The 14,954-nt window shown below is 45.1% G+C and overlaps 1 protein-coding gene across 1 annotated transcript in view; it reads left to right on the forward strand.

Moving 5' to 3' along the window:
* Nucleotides 1–871: 871 nt before the first annotated feature.
* si:ch211-1i11.3 (mitogen-activated protein kinase kinase kinase 5) overlaps nucleotides 872–14,954 on the forward strand; it is a 30,319-nt gene continuing 16,236 nt past the window's right edge. Inside the window, exons 1-12 of the mRNA XM_037676824.1 lie at nucleotides 872–1,311; nucleotides 1,383–1,531; nucleotides 2,915–3,102; nucleotides 3,242–3,410; nucleotides 3,574–3,680; nucleotides 3,869–4,039; nucleotides 4,176–4,288; nucleotides 6,101–6,260; nucleotides 6,613–6,763; nucleotides 6,963–7,067; nucleotides 7,317–7,366; nucleotides 13,525–13,620. Coding sequence (XP_037532752.1) covers nucleotides 969–1,311; nucleotides 1,383–1,531; nucleotides 2,915–3,102; nucleotides 3,242–3,410; nucleotides 3,574–3,680; nucleotides 3,869–4,039; nucleotides 4,176–4,288; nucleotides 6,101–6,260; nucleotides 6,613–6,763; nucleotides 6,963–7,067; nucleotides 7,317–7,366; nucleotides 13,525–13,620 — 1,802 coding nt within the window. The 5' untranslated portion in view covers nucleotides 872–968. The remainder of the gene's footprint in view (nucleotides 1,312–1,382; nucleotides 1,532–2,914; nucleotides 3,103–3,241; nucleotides 3,411–3,573; nucleotides 3,681–3,868; nucleotides 4,040–4,175; nucleotides 4,289–6,100; nucleotides 6,261–6,612; nucleotides 6,764–6,962; nucleotides 7,068–7,316; nucleotides 7,367–13,524; nucleotides 13,621–14,954) is intronic.

The following is a 14,954-nucleotide window of genomic DNA, read 5'->3' on the forward strand; positions in this document are numbered from 1 at the left end:
CTGTTGTTGCTGTTACTCTTGAATTTCCCATCCGTGGGACAATAAAGGCAGATGGCCGCTTGTCTTGAGCCTGGTTCTGCTGGAGGTTTCTTCCTTTTAAAAGGGAGTTTTTCCTTTCCACTGTTGCCACTGTGCTTGCTCAGGATGGGAGACTGCAACGAAGCCAAGATTCAACTTGTCTGCTGGATTCCTTAGATGGAGAACTTTTCTAATTGGCTTTTATTTATGTGAATGTTCCTGTAAAGTGCCCTGAGACAACTTTGTTGTGATTTGGCGCTATATAAATAAACTGAATTGAATTAAAGGCTGTTTCTATTCTATTAATCAGCTGCTCCTAGTTGTTAAAAAAAAAAAACACCTAGTTGCCATGGTTACGCATCATAACAAATGCCCAAAAGTAAAAAGGGTTCAGTAAAAATCCTTCCAGCTGCACAGCATCTGATACCAGAGGAAATAATCATTCGAAAAAGGTGATTTACATCCAGAAAAAAAAGAGAAATTAAATGTTTTCTAAAGCAATAACTCAGAATACAGATCTACTTCAACTTGCAGCCACAATGAGTGGCGCGATTCTAGAATGCATGGCTCATTGATATAAAAATAACTTAGTTATTTAAGGAAAAACACACTTTAAAAAGAGACGTATTTAAAAGTTGTCGACGAAATGGTGACATTAAAGCTGGATAGCGCCGCAACAGTTTTAACAAGAAAATGTAAAAAAAAAAAAAGCCGACTCGTCACTTTCCGTAGCTGAGAGTGGAGGCGGTGACGTCACGAGTTTCGGCCTCCCGGACGGGCGGAGTGGAAGGCGGGGTCCGGTGGAAGAGTTCTGGGAGTGGGAATGTGGGACGAGCAGCGGGGGCGGGTTGCTCACCTGGGAATTCACGTCGAAAAAACCCCATTTCTGTCGACTAAAGTCCGGAACGAAGGTCATGCGTTGAAAACTTTCGGCGGGACCGGAGCGGAAAATGTACACGACGGAGCGCAGGCGCATGAGCTGGCGCGAGCCGAAGAGGAAGGAGCGCCTGTGGATGTCGGCTGGAAGTTTGTGGCAGGACTCCCTGGTGCTGGAGCTGAGCAGCAGCAGCGTCGCTTCGGGTAAACAGAACATTTCCCCGCGGAGTCGGACCAGAGCCGTGTCCGTGGCGTACATCGTGAGCGAGGACGCGTCCGTCCCGCGCACGGAGGAGAACTTGTCCCTGACGTGCCTGAAGGAAGCGTGCGCGGACGCACACGCCTGTTTACAAACCATTTCGTTTGAGAGGATATCGGCGGGAACCACGGACGTCCTGGATAGTTTCTACAACGCAGGCAAGTGCGGGCACGCTCGCGTGGAGGAGCACGAGCGGTAACAGAAACTTACTCCCGTTTTGTCCCCGCAGATGTGGCGGTGGTGGAGATGCGGGACTCCTTCTGCCAGCCGTCCCTCTTCTACCACCTGGCAGTGCGGGAGAGCTTCAGCATGACCAACAACATCATCCTGTACTGCTTCAAGCAGGACGGGGATCTGCAGGCTCTCAACACCTGCCTGGTGGGGCCACACACCTGGTCTGGTTTGGGTTCAAACCACCAGAGCTGGGTCATTTAGGAACTTACAGGGATCCTGAAAGGTTTAAACACTCGCCATATGCAGCTAGAAATAGAGAAGTTAGGTAAATAAATTAACATGTAGTTCATTATTTTGTGTGCCTCTGTGTGGAAGACAAAAACTGCCATAATCATAAATTAATTTATGAATGCCTGTCTCTTCTTTCGGCTGCTCCCTTCTTCAGGGGTCACCACAGCGAACTAAGACTTGGCATTTGTTTTTACGGTGGATGCCCTTCCTGAGACCACCGAGCTACCACAGCCCTCTGTGTGGAGCAGAGAGCTGCCATTAGGGCGCCCCAGGGAGCAGATGTGGGGGTTAAGGGCCGAGGGTGGTGGCAGATGTGGGAGTTTCACCTTTTCCACCCACATTTTGATGTTGTCTGCATGGGGAGTTGAACCAGTGATCTTCCGATCACAGGCTCACCTTCTCTAACCTCTGTGCCACCACTCCCGAATTTATAAACGCTTGTGATTTAACAAATGTATCATCATTTTTATTTGCATTTCTTTTGTTTCATAAGCATTTTTTTTCTTCCTTGTTTCTTTCTTCTTCTTTTTTTTGATCACTGTATTTAAAATTAATTTAATTGAATTTTTGTAATTTATTTGTTATATATAAACATAACACAAAGTATGTCCCCAGGACGTATGGCGTACAAAAAATTTGAAATGCCGGCCAAAAACAGAAAGAAAACAAAAACAGTATAACCTAAATATTCATATATGAAGCACACATAATTTATATCGGAAAAAAAAAAAATTCTGTGACAAAATTTGTGTTGTGATAAAAACAATGTAATAACAAAATATTCATGACAACAAATGTTTTGCATTCCTTCCACACTGAAAGACAGCCTCCCTTTGCATAGTGAACTTGAATTGCATATTACTTTTACAAGGAAGTACAAGAAAATATAAACGGGCGTACAGACCAATACCCTTGACGACAAAAGGGAAGATGCAGGAAGAAAACTGAGATTTAAAAACTTCAACATTTCATTGGAAAAATACATTGCAAATAAAAAAATAAAGTAGAATGAAATAAAATCTAGCGACGTTCATTTTTGATCACAGCGGTTTTATTCCCTCCATTCATGACCATTTTTATGTTAATTAGGATTAATGTCTTGGGAACTAATTATTTTCTTATCTACTCTAAATCATGAGGCAAGTCTAATTATCATTGCAACTATCATGTAGTTTAGTAAAACTAAACTTTTAATGAAAGGCTCACAGGGCGTCTCTCTATTTATTAATCATTTTAACTGTTTAAAAAGTCGTGAAAATCTGTTTCTCTGTATCAAGATGAGTTGTCGTCCTCCAGGAGCAGTGTGGGAGTTACACCTTCATTCCTTACGTGGTGTCGCCTCAGGGCAAAGTGCTAGCCTGCGATGCTACGATGATGTCATGCATCAAAGAACTGATGCAGCCCAGTATCCAGCTGGAGCCCATTCTCACTCCGCTGGTGGACAGACTGGTGCACCTGCTGAACAACGTGCACGTTCAGTCCAGGTGAGGCACGCCCCTTTAGGGCTCTGCTAGTATTATTATGTCGTTCGTGCTCTACCTGTTGAAACATCTTGCGTTCACATTTCATCTGTTGGGTGTTGTGAAATGTTGGAATGGTTTGCTTCTGTCCTCGTGTCAACAGCGAATACTTCCGGGAGTCGGTCAGGCACGAGATCCGAACGGCACGGGAGCGGTTCAGTGGCAAAGCCCTGAGTGAGGAGCTGAGCCGCATCCAGCAACGCTTGGACAGTGTCGATCTGCTCACTCCTGATATCGTCCTGAACCTGATGTTGTCCTATAGAGATGTTCAGGTGTGTGTTTTAGGGTTGAAGTAGTCTTTTTATGATTATGTGCATAATCTGTCTTAAAACATAAACATACATAACTAGATTTAATAGCAAATCAGTTATGGTAATGGAAAAAGTAGTGAGGATGATTGATATTCATTGTGACTGAGCTGCTTTTGTTCCTCAGGACTATGATGCCATGATTAAATTGGTGGAAAATCTGAATAATTTGCCCATGTGTCAGGTGGCAAAACATCAGAATATCAAGTTCCACTACATATTTGCTCTGAACAGGTACCTGCACACCTGCTGCATTTTCGTTTGGTCTGCATAATCAAAACAAACAAAAAAATTGTAAGCGTATCTGTTTTGGTTTCATTCAAGCTCAGCTTGAAGCTTTTATTTGCTTTATGTGATTTCTAATTTATTAAAGGTTTTTGTCAAATATGACCTAATTTTGTTCCTTTTCTTTTTTTTTTTAGGAGGAATCACTCTGGAGATCGTGAAAAGGCCTTAAAAGAAATTCTGCCGATTGTGGAGTCTGGTGAAAAGGTGGCGTCAGATGTGTACTGTCTGTGTGGACGGATCTACAAAGACATGTTCATGAGCTCAGGGTTCACTGACACCAACAGCAGAGACCAGGCCTGCTACTGGTACAAACAGTTTGTTAAATCTTAGCATCTTTCCACACCTGTGAACTGTCAACAATTACCTGGACTGTAGACATTTATACACCTAATGTGGAAAAAAAACCCAATTCCTTTGTTTGTTTGTTGTTTTGTTTTTTAGGTATGAAAAAGCGTTTGCGACAGAGCGAACTTTTCACTCGGGTATCAACAGCGTGGTGCTCCTGATGGCGGCTGGACACGAATTTGAGACGTCTATTGAGCTGCGCAAAATAGGTGAAACAGGAGCATCTCTTAGAAACCTGAAGCGCTTATTTAACAGAGACAAACAAACAACAATTATGTAGGTGCTTTTCTGCCCAGCTTTATTGCATTTAGAAGATTTGAATAAACATAGAATTATGAACCATAAAACACAGAGTTGTGAGATCGTCAATACGGTAGTCCCTCGTTAATTGTGGATGTTGGGTTCCATCTCTCACCACCACCACCACAATAAGTGAAAATCCGCAAAGTAGCAATGTTATATTTTAGTATTTATATATATTTTAAGGCTTTGGAAACTCTTCCCACACTCTTGCAATGTTCTAAACTCTTAAACCTATGTCATTTTAGCTACATATATACTGTACAGTATATGTAACTACTAGATTTTACTTACCAGCTCTGCAGAACAGGAACGGCTCGGTTCTGCTCCGACTGTTCCGTCTGTTCAGACCTACCCTGCAGCGATGCAGCCCTGAATCAATGTTCTAAACTCCTAAACCTACACATTTTAACAACATACTTATATGTATCTACAAAATTTTACTCACCATGCTCGGCGGACGAGGAACGGCTCGGTTCTGCTCCGACCCAAGAGATGAAAAAGGTCCTGGTAGGCTCCGTATGGAGCGCCGGACCTACGGTGGCGTGTCTCTGCTTGGAAGCCCTCGTGGGCTGGCGAGGATCTCTCGGGTTCACCGCTGAGTCTGGGGGTCAGGTTCAGTGCAGCCCTTGAGCACGGAAGCACATTTTGTGGGTGTGGGGTGGGGCAGACCTTCAGTTGGCCGGCGCGGACTGGAAGTGGTCGATTGAGTCCCAAGTCTGGATGAAAAAAGTCCTGGTGGGCTCCGGATGGAGCCTCAGATCTACATCGGTGCATCCCCGCTCGTAAGTCCTCGTGGGCCGGCTACCAGCTCTTAAGATTTGCCGATGGGTCTGGAGGTCTGGTTCTGCTCCGGTTCTGGTCCGGTTTGGTGGGTTCCGTGCGGCTCTCTGCATCTCTGGGCGCTGAAGTCACTGTAATAAGCGCCAAACTTTTTCTGATCAGATCAAAACTTTCCTTCTACAGCAGAAGGAAACAGCTTCTGGGCAGGGCACTGTTGACTTCTTGGAAATGTAGTCTTAATGAGGGGGAATACAGTGGAGGCTTACTGAAAGAAAACTACAAAATGGCAGTGTCTGTCGGAAGTATTTTATTTTTTTCGTTAACTTTTTACTGTACAGTATCCAATACTGTCCCAATCACGTGAGTAATATTAAAGTTGACAATCATGTGTCGTGTGTGTATATATATATATATATATATATATATATATTTCTTTTTTTTCTTTTTTTCAATATGTTAATGTGCGTTGACAAATATAGCGAGTCCGTTAAAGTCGAACCGCGAAGTAGCGAGGTGCTACTGTATTTCAGTTGTTTGGCACCTCATTGAACACACTTTGTGATTTTGAGGTTAAACTGGTGTTAGCTCGGCTGAATGAAGTCCTGCATTTTTCTGCTGGAACAAACAGACAGTAGACCTTGAGTGGTAAATGTCTCCAGCATCTCAGCATCAGTGCCACCTTAACACTGGCATAGGTCACACATGTAGTGGCTGCTGATGCACCCCTATATCATCAGAGCTTTTTGCACCTTTTGCTGGAAACACCCATTACAGATCAATTCCAATGTTTTTACAGCTGAGTGTTTTGCCAGTATCAAATTTTAGATTTGCTCCAGTTTTCCCTGGAATACGAGCGAGCTGCCTACAGTTGTGTATGGTGCCATCATCTGTTGACTTGTTCTAACATGGCTGTACTCTGTAATTACATTCACGTCTAGGTGTGACCATAAGCACACTGCTTGGTAGAAAAGGCAGCTTGGAGAAGATGAAGGACTACTGGGACGTTGGCTTTTATCTTGGTGCAAACATCCTTGCTAAAGAGCACAGGAAGGTCATTGAAGCGTCAGAGAAGCTCTATCGAATCAAGGCCCCCGTTTGGTGAGGAGTCAGCCACATTCTTTTTTAAATCATTGTCATTAATATTTTAGTCAACTCTATCTGTTTGTTAGCAACATATCACATGAACTTAAGATATTTTTTAAGAAATTATCATCATTGAGTATACATCTGCAACAGCTTTTGCTATGACCACAATTCAAAATGCCCACCACAGCTGACTGACCTCAGTAAACACAGAATGGCTATAAATCAGTGAGTTTTACAGACATTGAGCTAATAATGGGTGTGGTAGTAGCTGAGAGTCTTTAACAACACAACATGAGTGCACTTAGGATTGTAGTCATTTAAGACATCTTAGGTTTTACTAACTGTTGTAGTTTGTTTCCTTTAGGTATTTGGAGTCCATCATGGAGACGTACATTCTGTACCGTCAGTTTGCTAAACCGCCTGAGGAGAGATCTCCCAAACAAGATATAGTGGACTTCTGGTTGGAGCTGCTTTTGCAGTCCTGCAAACCCACCGTCTCAACAAAACGCTGCCCAGTAAGAAAACCCAGATCAACTCCAACAAAAACTGAAAAATCACAAAGTTTATTATCAGAAGATCCACCTCTCCTCAGCAGGATGCTAAGCTTAAATAAACTTCAACAGACACGTCCTACCAGTAAACTTCAATAAAAGCCATGTGGATATTGTGAAGCTCTGGTGTTGAATGGTACACGTGTTTGAATCGCTCTTTCAGGTGCTCATTCTGGAGCCGAGTAAAGTCCTCCAGCCGGCTGTTGTGAGTGTGAGTGAGGAGGACGTGAGCCGCACTGTTCAGCTGAAGCATGTCACACCTTTAAAGGTACCCCCCACTAAACGCACACACGTCCTGCAGGTGGTTCTTTTCAGAGTATATTTTTTAAACACACAATATAAGAATTTACAGTGTTTGACTAAACATTCCTTATGCTGATGTATCCTCCCGTGAATGTAATCAGGGGAGTTTGTGGGTGTGTTTGTGTTGCATTATTTTGTTCTTAAGTTTCTGTGGTGTGTGATACACCTTTTAATGGATGTCGACTCATGTGTTAAATAATTTCTGACTTCGCAGAAAGGTTTACACCAGTGGACTTTTCCAGCAACTGCGATTCGGGGAGTGAGGTAAAGAGTTTCCCAGCATGAGCAAATATATTTCAGCTCTGGGTGTGTTTGAACCAACAGCAGAGCCAGAGGACCCACAACACCTGGGTTGTCTGGGAGACGTTGGCTCGTCCTCAGATTTCTGCTCTGTCAATATGATTTCAGGCTTGTGTTTTGTGGCTTTTTGTTGACTGCCCTGCAACTATTGACCAGTGTCACCCTGAGCTTTGGACTTGTGGTGTTTGCAAATTTTCCATTTGGGTATTTGTATCTAATTAGGCAAAACAGAAGAGTTTCTGGGCAGCGGAAAAACAACTAATTACTATCAAAAATTAACAGGATAGGAAAGATTGGGAGGTGTTTTTCTATAGGAACAGGACATTATTCTAATTCAGAATCTCTAATTAGTCAAACCCCACCATTTTTACCCAACTTTAACATTAAAATAAAACATTAGCTGTTTCTCCAAGAGAGTAGATAATAGCTCAACAGAAGATAAAAAGGTTTAATTTGTGTCAAAATTGTATTTTTATTAACAAAATTCGATTTGTGTCTAACTTGTTGTGTCAAACTAAATTCAATTCAATTCAGTTTATTTATATAGTGCCACCACATCAGAAGTTGTCTCAGGGAACTTTACAAAAACATTCACATACATACAAAGACCAATTACTGGTAGTAAAAGTTCTCTATCTAAGGAAGCCAGCAGATTGTGTTGAATCTTCACTTTGTCACAGTCTCCCATCCTGAGCAAGCACAAAGGCCACAGTGGAAAGGAAAAACCCCCTTTTAACAGGAAGAAACCTCCAGCAGAACCATGCTCAGGCTTATAAATCTGTCTGTCTGCACCAAAATATATTTGACTTTTACCTACCTAAATATCTAACTGCAGCTAAAGATCCTCATCTAAAGCACTTTTTACCATTTCTAATTTCTCACCTAAGGTCCTGGTTCTATTTCGTATAGGCTTCGCCCTTTAAGGCCGTCGCTAGTGGGTATTATCCCGTCGTGCGTAGTGCAGCACTGAAAACTTTAGTCCACGCCCACCTGCTGTGTGTGCCTCACCCCCAGTCTGTATAAATTACGGTGAGACCGGGTAATCGGCTCCCATTTTTCTTCAGCAAGCAACCAGCACTGTTTTTTACAAGAACAACCATGTCCAGCACCATCTGCCTGTGCCCGACTTGCAAGACCGGCTACATGCTGAGTTTCGACTGGCACGACATCTGTGAAAGATGCCTGGGTCCCCGCCACGCAGACCTCGCCTCTTCCTGCCGTCTCTGTGACCTCCTCCCTCCTGAGGAGAGGCAAAGGCGAACAGCCTTGTTCAAGGCTAACATCGAAGAGTGCCTCTCCATGATGGGGGACTGTTTGCTGGACGAAGCCATCGCCTTTTTTGACGCCGAGTCACGGAGCGAATCGGATGATTCCTCCAGAAAAGGCAATGTCAGCAGCAGCCCCGCTGCTCATTCCCTCCTGGAGAGCATAGTGTTGGAACAGGGTGGGCCGAGCTGATGCTCACCCCCTCCGGGCCTTTCCGCATCGGCGAACACATCGCTCCCAGCCATCGGTGCCCTCCTCTCGGAGCTGCTCGGCATAATTCAGGAGGCGGCTGACACGAAGGGACTTTCTGTCCCTCTCCTCCCCCCGCCCAGATCGGATGATCTAGCGGGAAGGTTTGGCTCCACCCCGGCTCGCCGTCCTGACCCATCTGGCCTCGTTTCCCAGCAGTGACATCCTACTGGAACGAGGCTGCAGCTGGACCTGGTAAGCTGAAGGCGCCCGTCTCCACCTTCGCTCCCATCACCAGAGTGGAGGGGTTTACTGAGCGTAACTTTCTCTCGGTACCCCCCCCCGGAGCCAAGCCTGGCAGAAGCCCTCGGAGCAAAAGTGTCCACATTGGACCAACGTCCTGTCCCTCCAGGAAGACACGACCAGACGGTGATGTCGCTCTCGAATCGAGCCCACCAGTGGGCTTTCCAGGTGGCTGCAGCGATCAACAATGTCGCCCTGCTGGCCTACAGCATCTCCAAACGGCTGGAGGACACAGACCTGCCTGAGGAGATGAGGAGCTCGCTCTGCAAAGCGTTTGACATCATCCTCAACCTGTGCGCCTCCTCTGCAGTCTGCCTGTCTCGCATCACCGCCTGGATGACAATGATCCAGAGGTCCACCTGGCTCCGACACTCCCCATCCTTGCCGGAGAAACTGCAGAAAGACCTGCTGGAGGGCCCCATCACGACGGACGTGCTGTTCGGGGCCACTTTCAAGGCCATGCTTGAAAAGTCGGAGAAGGTGTCAGAGACTGTGCGCTACCCGATGAAGCCGCACCCCTCCTCCCCCGCCCGCTGGAGAGATCGTCGTGGCCAGAGGCAGCAGCAGACGTTCCACTGCTGCAGGAGCGTCCTCCCGCCCTGCTCCGCCACCGACCACTCCCGCCAGAGAACAGTCCTTCTCATCGCGGCGACTCAGCGTTTCCCCAAAGACTGCCAACAGGCGCCGCCCTGGAACAACCAGTCGCAGGGCTCACGGGGGAGAAGATTCAAGAAATGACTCCTTGCAGAGGATGTCTGTGTGCATAATGGTGATATGAGTTTTAAAATAAAACAAAAACATCATTCAGAGAATAAAGTGTCTTCTGATTCCAGCCTGACTGTCAGATCGAATGATCTCACAGCGGTTTCTCTTCACACATCCTCCACACAAAACGAGCCGGTAACCTCAAAACAGGTTTTTAAAAGTCACTGCAGCTCGAGAAACCACACAAAATGCTCGCTTGACACAGCAGCTAGAAATGATTCTTCACAGCAGACCGAGCCCAGAAAAAAACCTCTCTTGTCAGCCCAGGTTGTGTTCTGATTTTTCTGACCGCAACGGTCTGAAAAACTGCAATCTCCACCCAAATGGCGTCGCATTTCTAAAGGCACTCACGCCTCTCCTCAGTGCGCGTCAGCTCACATCAATTCTGATGTGAGCCTGCAGCCTGAGTGCAGCACAGATGCATTCCCAGAGCCCTTTCGGCAAGGGCTCCGTATGGATCGCTTGAAGAACATCTCCAGAGCATATGACGGCAGTGGAGGCCCTAGCTTGGTTAACATCCGTAAAGGACCTGACACAACACAAAAACGCGTGCCTGCTCCCATAGCATTACGCAGAGTGGCAGCGAGTGTGTTCCCTGGACAGATGGATGAGCCGTCTTATCAGCAGAGGTTACACGCTGCAGTTCGCAGCTCAACCCCCACCGTTCAGAGGAATTATAGAGACGGTTCTGTCATCTCCAGAACAGATCTCGTCTCTCCACTCAGAAGTTCAGGAATTATTGATAAAAAAAATTAATTTCCAGGGTTCCCAATGGAGAGGAAAACACATGGTTTTACTCACGTTACTTCCTGGTTCCGAAGAGGACTGGAGGGATGATACCCATTTTGGACCTATCCGTATTCAACAATTCGATCATGGAGAGACAGTTCCACATGCTGACAACCAGACAGCTGTTGGACAACAATCACCAGAACGATTGTTTACCTCTATAGATCTAAAAGATGCCTATTTTCACATACCAATCATTCCAAAACACAGAATGTTCCTGCGTTTCTCCTTCCAAGGGACCCAGTACCAGTACAACAGGCTCCCGTTTGGCTATTCCCTCGCCCCACGCACGTTTTCGAAATGCGTGGAGACGGCTCTGCAGCCGCTACACAGAGCAGGGATGAGAATTTTGTTTTATCCAGACGATCTGCTGCTGCTAACTCGATCCAGGCAGGAAGCAGCTGTGCAAACCAAAGAGCTGACGTCACACCTGTTGAACCTGGGTTTTGCCATAAACTGGGAGAAGAGTTTGTTTCTCCCGGCCCAGATGATCATTTATCTGGGAGTGGAGCTAAACTCAGTCACTATGAGAGCCCGCTTATCACAGCCGAGAGCCGAAGCTCTAAAGGACCAGCTCCACCGCGTAAAACCCAGCACAGTAGTAATGGCCGTCTGTATCATGAAACTTTTGGGAACGATGTTGTCAGCTCATGCTGTGGTTCCGCTGGGCTTACTCCACATGAGACGCCTTCAGAGATGGTTCGCTCGCCTGCGCATAGATCCGGTACGTCAGAAGAGGCGAATGATCTCTGTGCCCCCCTCCGTGGGAACCGACCTGAATCACTGGGGAAACCCTCTCACTCTGTCAGAGGGAGTTTCTATCAGCAGACCTATGTCACACGTCTCAGTTTTCACAGCCACGTCCCTGTCAGGCTGGGGAGGAACGTGTCTGTTTCAAATGGTGGGGGCGTTGTGGCCACCTCACACATCAGCTCATAAAAACATTTTGGAATGTCTCACAGTTTGGAATGTGATTCAGCATTTTGCTCCCCTGTTGCAGAATCAACATGTTCTGATCCACACAGACAACAAAGTTACTGCAGCTTACATAAACCGGCAGGGGGGCGTGCGCTCAGCCCAACTGTTATGCATTGCAAGACAGCTGTTGTGTTGGGCACACAAAAACCTGCTCTCCATCAGAGCAGTGTATATCCCCGGCGTCCTGAACAGAGGGGCGGACATAATGTCCAGGGGCGGTCCGCGCCACGGGGGCTGGAGTCTCCATCCCAAGCTGATTTCTCGGATTTGGAGCAGGTTTGGCCGAGCAGCAGTGGATCTGTTCGCCACATGGGAGAACGCCCAGTGTCGATTATGGTTCTCACTGAGCCCACGAAACGACCCACCGTTAGGAGTGGACGCTTTTGCCCACAGCCTGTGGCCAAAAATACTCCTTTACGCGTTTTCTCCAGTCCCTCTAATATCACGGTTTCTGAACAGAGTCCGGGATGAAGAACTGTCAGCCATTCTTGTAGCCCCCGAGCACGTGAGCGCCCCGTGGTTCCCAAACCTGCAACGTCTGCTATCGGGCCAACCGTGGAAACTGCCGTGGAGGGACGATGCTCTCCTCCAGGCGGGAGGAGCGATCAGGAGTCACCCAAAAATAGGCCAGCACCTTTGGGTCTGGCCGCTGAGCGGCTCTGCTTAGAGAAGATGGGCCTCTTTCAGAAAGTGGTGTGCACAATCCAAGACTCATGAGCCACTTCCACCACAGCGCTGTACACATCAAAGTGGACAGCTTTTCAGCGCTGGTGCACGGAGAAAGGTGTAGAGGCCATCTCATGTCCACTAGGTGGCGTGCTGTTCTTTCTGCAGCAGCTGATGGACAGAAATCTGGCATTCAGCACGATTAAAACGTATGCTGCAGCTATTTCCTCCTGTCATGAAGGCTTCAGTGACAGAACAGTTTTTAATAATCTGCTGTTGAAGCGTTTTCTAAAAGGTGTATGGAGGCACAGATCGGTGTCACGCCCACTAGCTCCACAGTGGGACCTAACAATGGTTCTGCGAACTCTGATCAAAGCTCCTTTTGAGCCTTTAGATCAGGTGTCACTTAAATTCCTTTCACTTAAAACAGCCCTGCTGTTGGCTTTGACATCAGCGAAGAGATTGAGCGATTTAGCTGCGCTCTCTGCTGCCCCGTCATGCCTCAGGCTGATGGCAGCTCAGCTGCGCTGAGACCTAATCCAGTTTTCATGCCCAAAAACATCACAAGTTAATTTAAATCGAGAATGATAACATTGGAGGAGTTTTATCCTCCCCCCTCACAAATCAGAAGAAGAAGCATCTTTTCATCTCCTCTGTCCTGTGCGTGCACTGGCATGTTACATAACACGCACGGCTCCTCTGCAGCAGACTCGGCGTCTGTTTGTGCATTATAGGGGCATCTCTGCAGGTCGCCTGTTATCCACCCAGCATCTTTCATACTGGCTGTGTGAGGCCATTTCTGAGGCTTACAGAGCATCAGGATTGGAGCCTCCAGAGAATCTCTACTACTTACTACTTGTACTACTATCCCTACTTTGCGGTTTTTCACTTATCGCGGAGCTTCAGGGTACGGATCCGCCGCGATAAACGAGGGACTACTGTATTTGTATTTTTATTACTTTATTTAATTTCATGTTATCTTTTAGTATTTCAATGTTTTTATTTATGTAATCTTGTTGGTTTCATTTTGGTTTTTATTTTTATTTATTTTATTTATTTTATTTTTTTTTCTGTAAATGGTTTCTCCCTATTAATTTGTTAAGCACTTTTGTAACTACGTTTTGAAAGGTGCTATATCAATAAAGTTTTTTTTTTTTTCCTTAAAGTGTGTCAAAGATTGATGAGCGGAGCTGCTTTCTGTACGTCCACTACAACTCTGATGACTTCCAGCTTTGCTTCCCCACTGAGAATCATTGCAATGGGTGAGTGACTCGTGGATGGTGATGAGGCAGTGAAAAAACAGAGAACTTGTTTGTCATAAAACTAAAAAAACTTATAAATGTTTCAATGTAGGTTTGGTTAGAAATGGTATTTTGAAGCATATGGAGTTTATTCATGACCGATGGACTGAGTGGCTGCTGCAGAAATAAATGGAAACATTAGCGTCAGAGTAGAGGAAGATCACCGGTCAGTTTTCAGACATTGCAGTCTGTGTGTGAAGAATGTATGAGTCATACTTCCTTTGTGCTGTCTAGAAAAAGCTCCTCAGACCACATCTTCTTCAGTTTCACTTTAAGTTCACAACTTTTTAGTGGAATTTAACACCAGACAGAATTCATCCATCCATTATCTTTACCTGCTCGTTCCTATATTTCACTTATGTTATGTTGTATTATTGTTTAGACTGTTTGATTTAGTTTTTAGGTTGCAACGTATCAACATTTTTCAAGTAGAACATTTGGTCAGGAATGGTTTTATGTATATTATTTCCGGAGAACTTGTTTGTCATAAAACTAAAATAACTTCTAAATGTTTCAATGTAGGATTAGAAATGGTGTTTTGAAGCATATGGAGTTTATTCATTTTATTTTTTTGAGACCATGTTGTTGCTTGTCTGTTTTTTTCCAAATGAGTCAAACGGCTGCAAAGTTATTAAGTCCAAAGAATATTGTTTTTTAATGCAAATTGTCTTCATAAGTCAGTTAGTTTTTCTTGAAGTAATATCATAAATTTAGCTTTCTTTATTTTTTACATTAGAGTAGACTAAGGAAATCGTTGTTGAAGAGACTGGACACATTTTACTTATTTAAAATGATGAAATGCTGCAAGAGTTTTGGTCATAAGAGAAACAAATTATTTTACTCATCTCAAATAAAATATTTAACCACCAAGTGAACCAAATAAGTACTCTTTAACACTTGATTGTAAACAAACTAAAGTTTGTCCTGATCAATAATCCAGGTAGATCAATCTAACAAGGTTGAGTCATGTCTTCTGGACGGATTCTTCTTGGGTGAAACTTTTCATCTTTTATTCAAAAGACTTCTTCAGTCTGAGGAGTTGCAGCTAACTTTATAAGAAGCAGCACTTTCACATAGTGGATTAACCAGTTTACTGGTAACAGACAAAACTAGTTATTCACATGCACCTCAAAATACATTACGACAAAAACTGGTTTGTCCCAAAGATCCAGTCCCCCGGCACAAACAGAGTAATTTATATGCTGTTCCGTGCCAGGAGGGTTGCGATCCTCTCAAACCCAGCTGGTCGAAGCAGATGGCCGCTTGTCCTGAGCCTGGTTCTGCTGGAGGTTTCT

The sequence above is a fragment of the Nematolebias whitei genome, chromosome 5 (assembly GCF_014905685.2).
Source record: "Nematolebias whitei isolate Nwh7 chromosome 5, NemWhi1, whole genome shotgun sequence".
Lineage (NCBI taxonomy): Eukaryota > Metazoa > Chordata > Actinopteri > Cyprinodontiformes > Rivulidae > Nematolebias > Nematolebias whitei.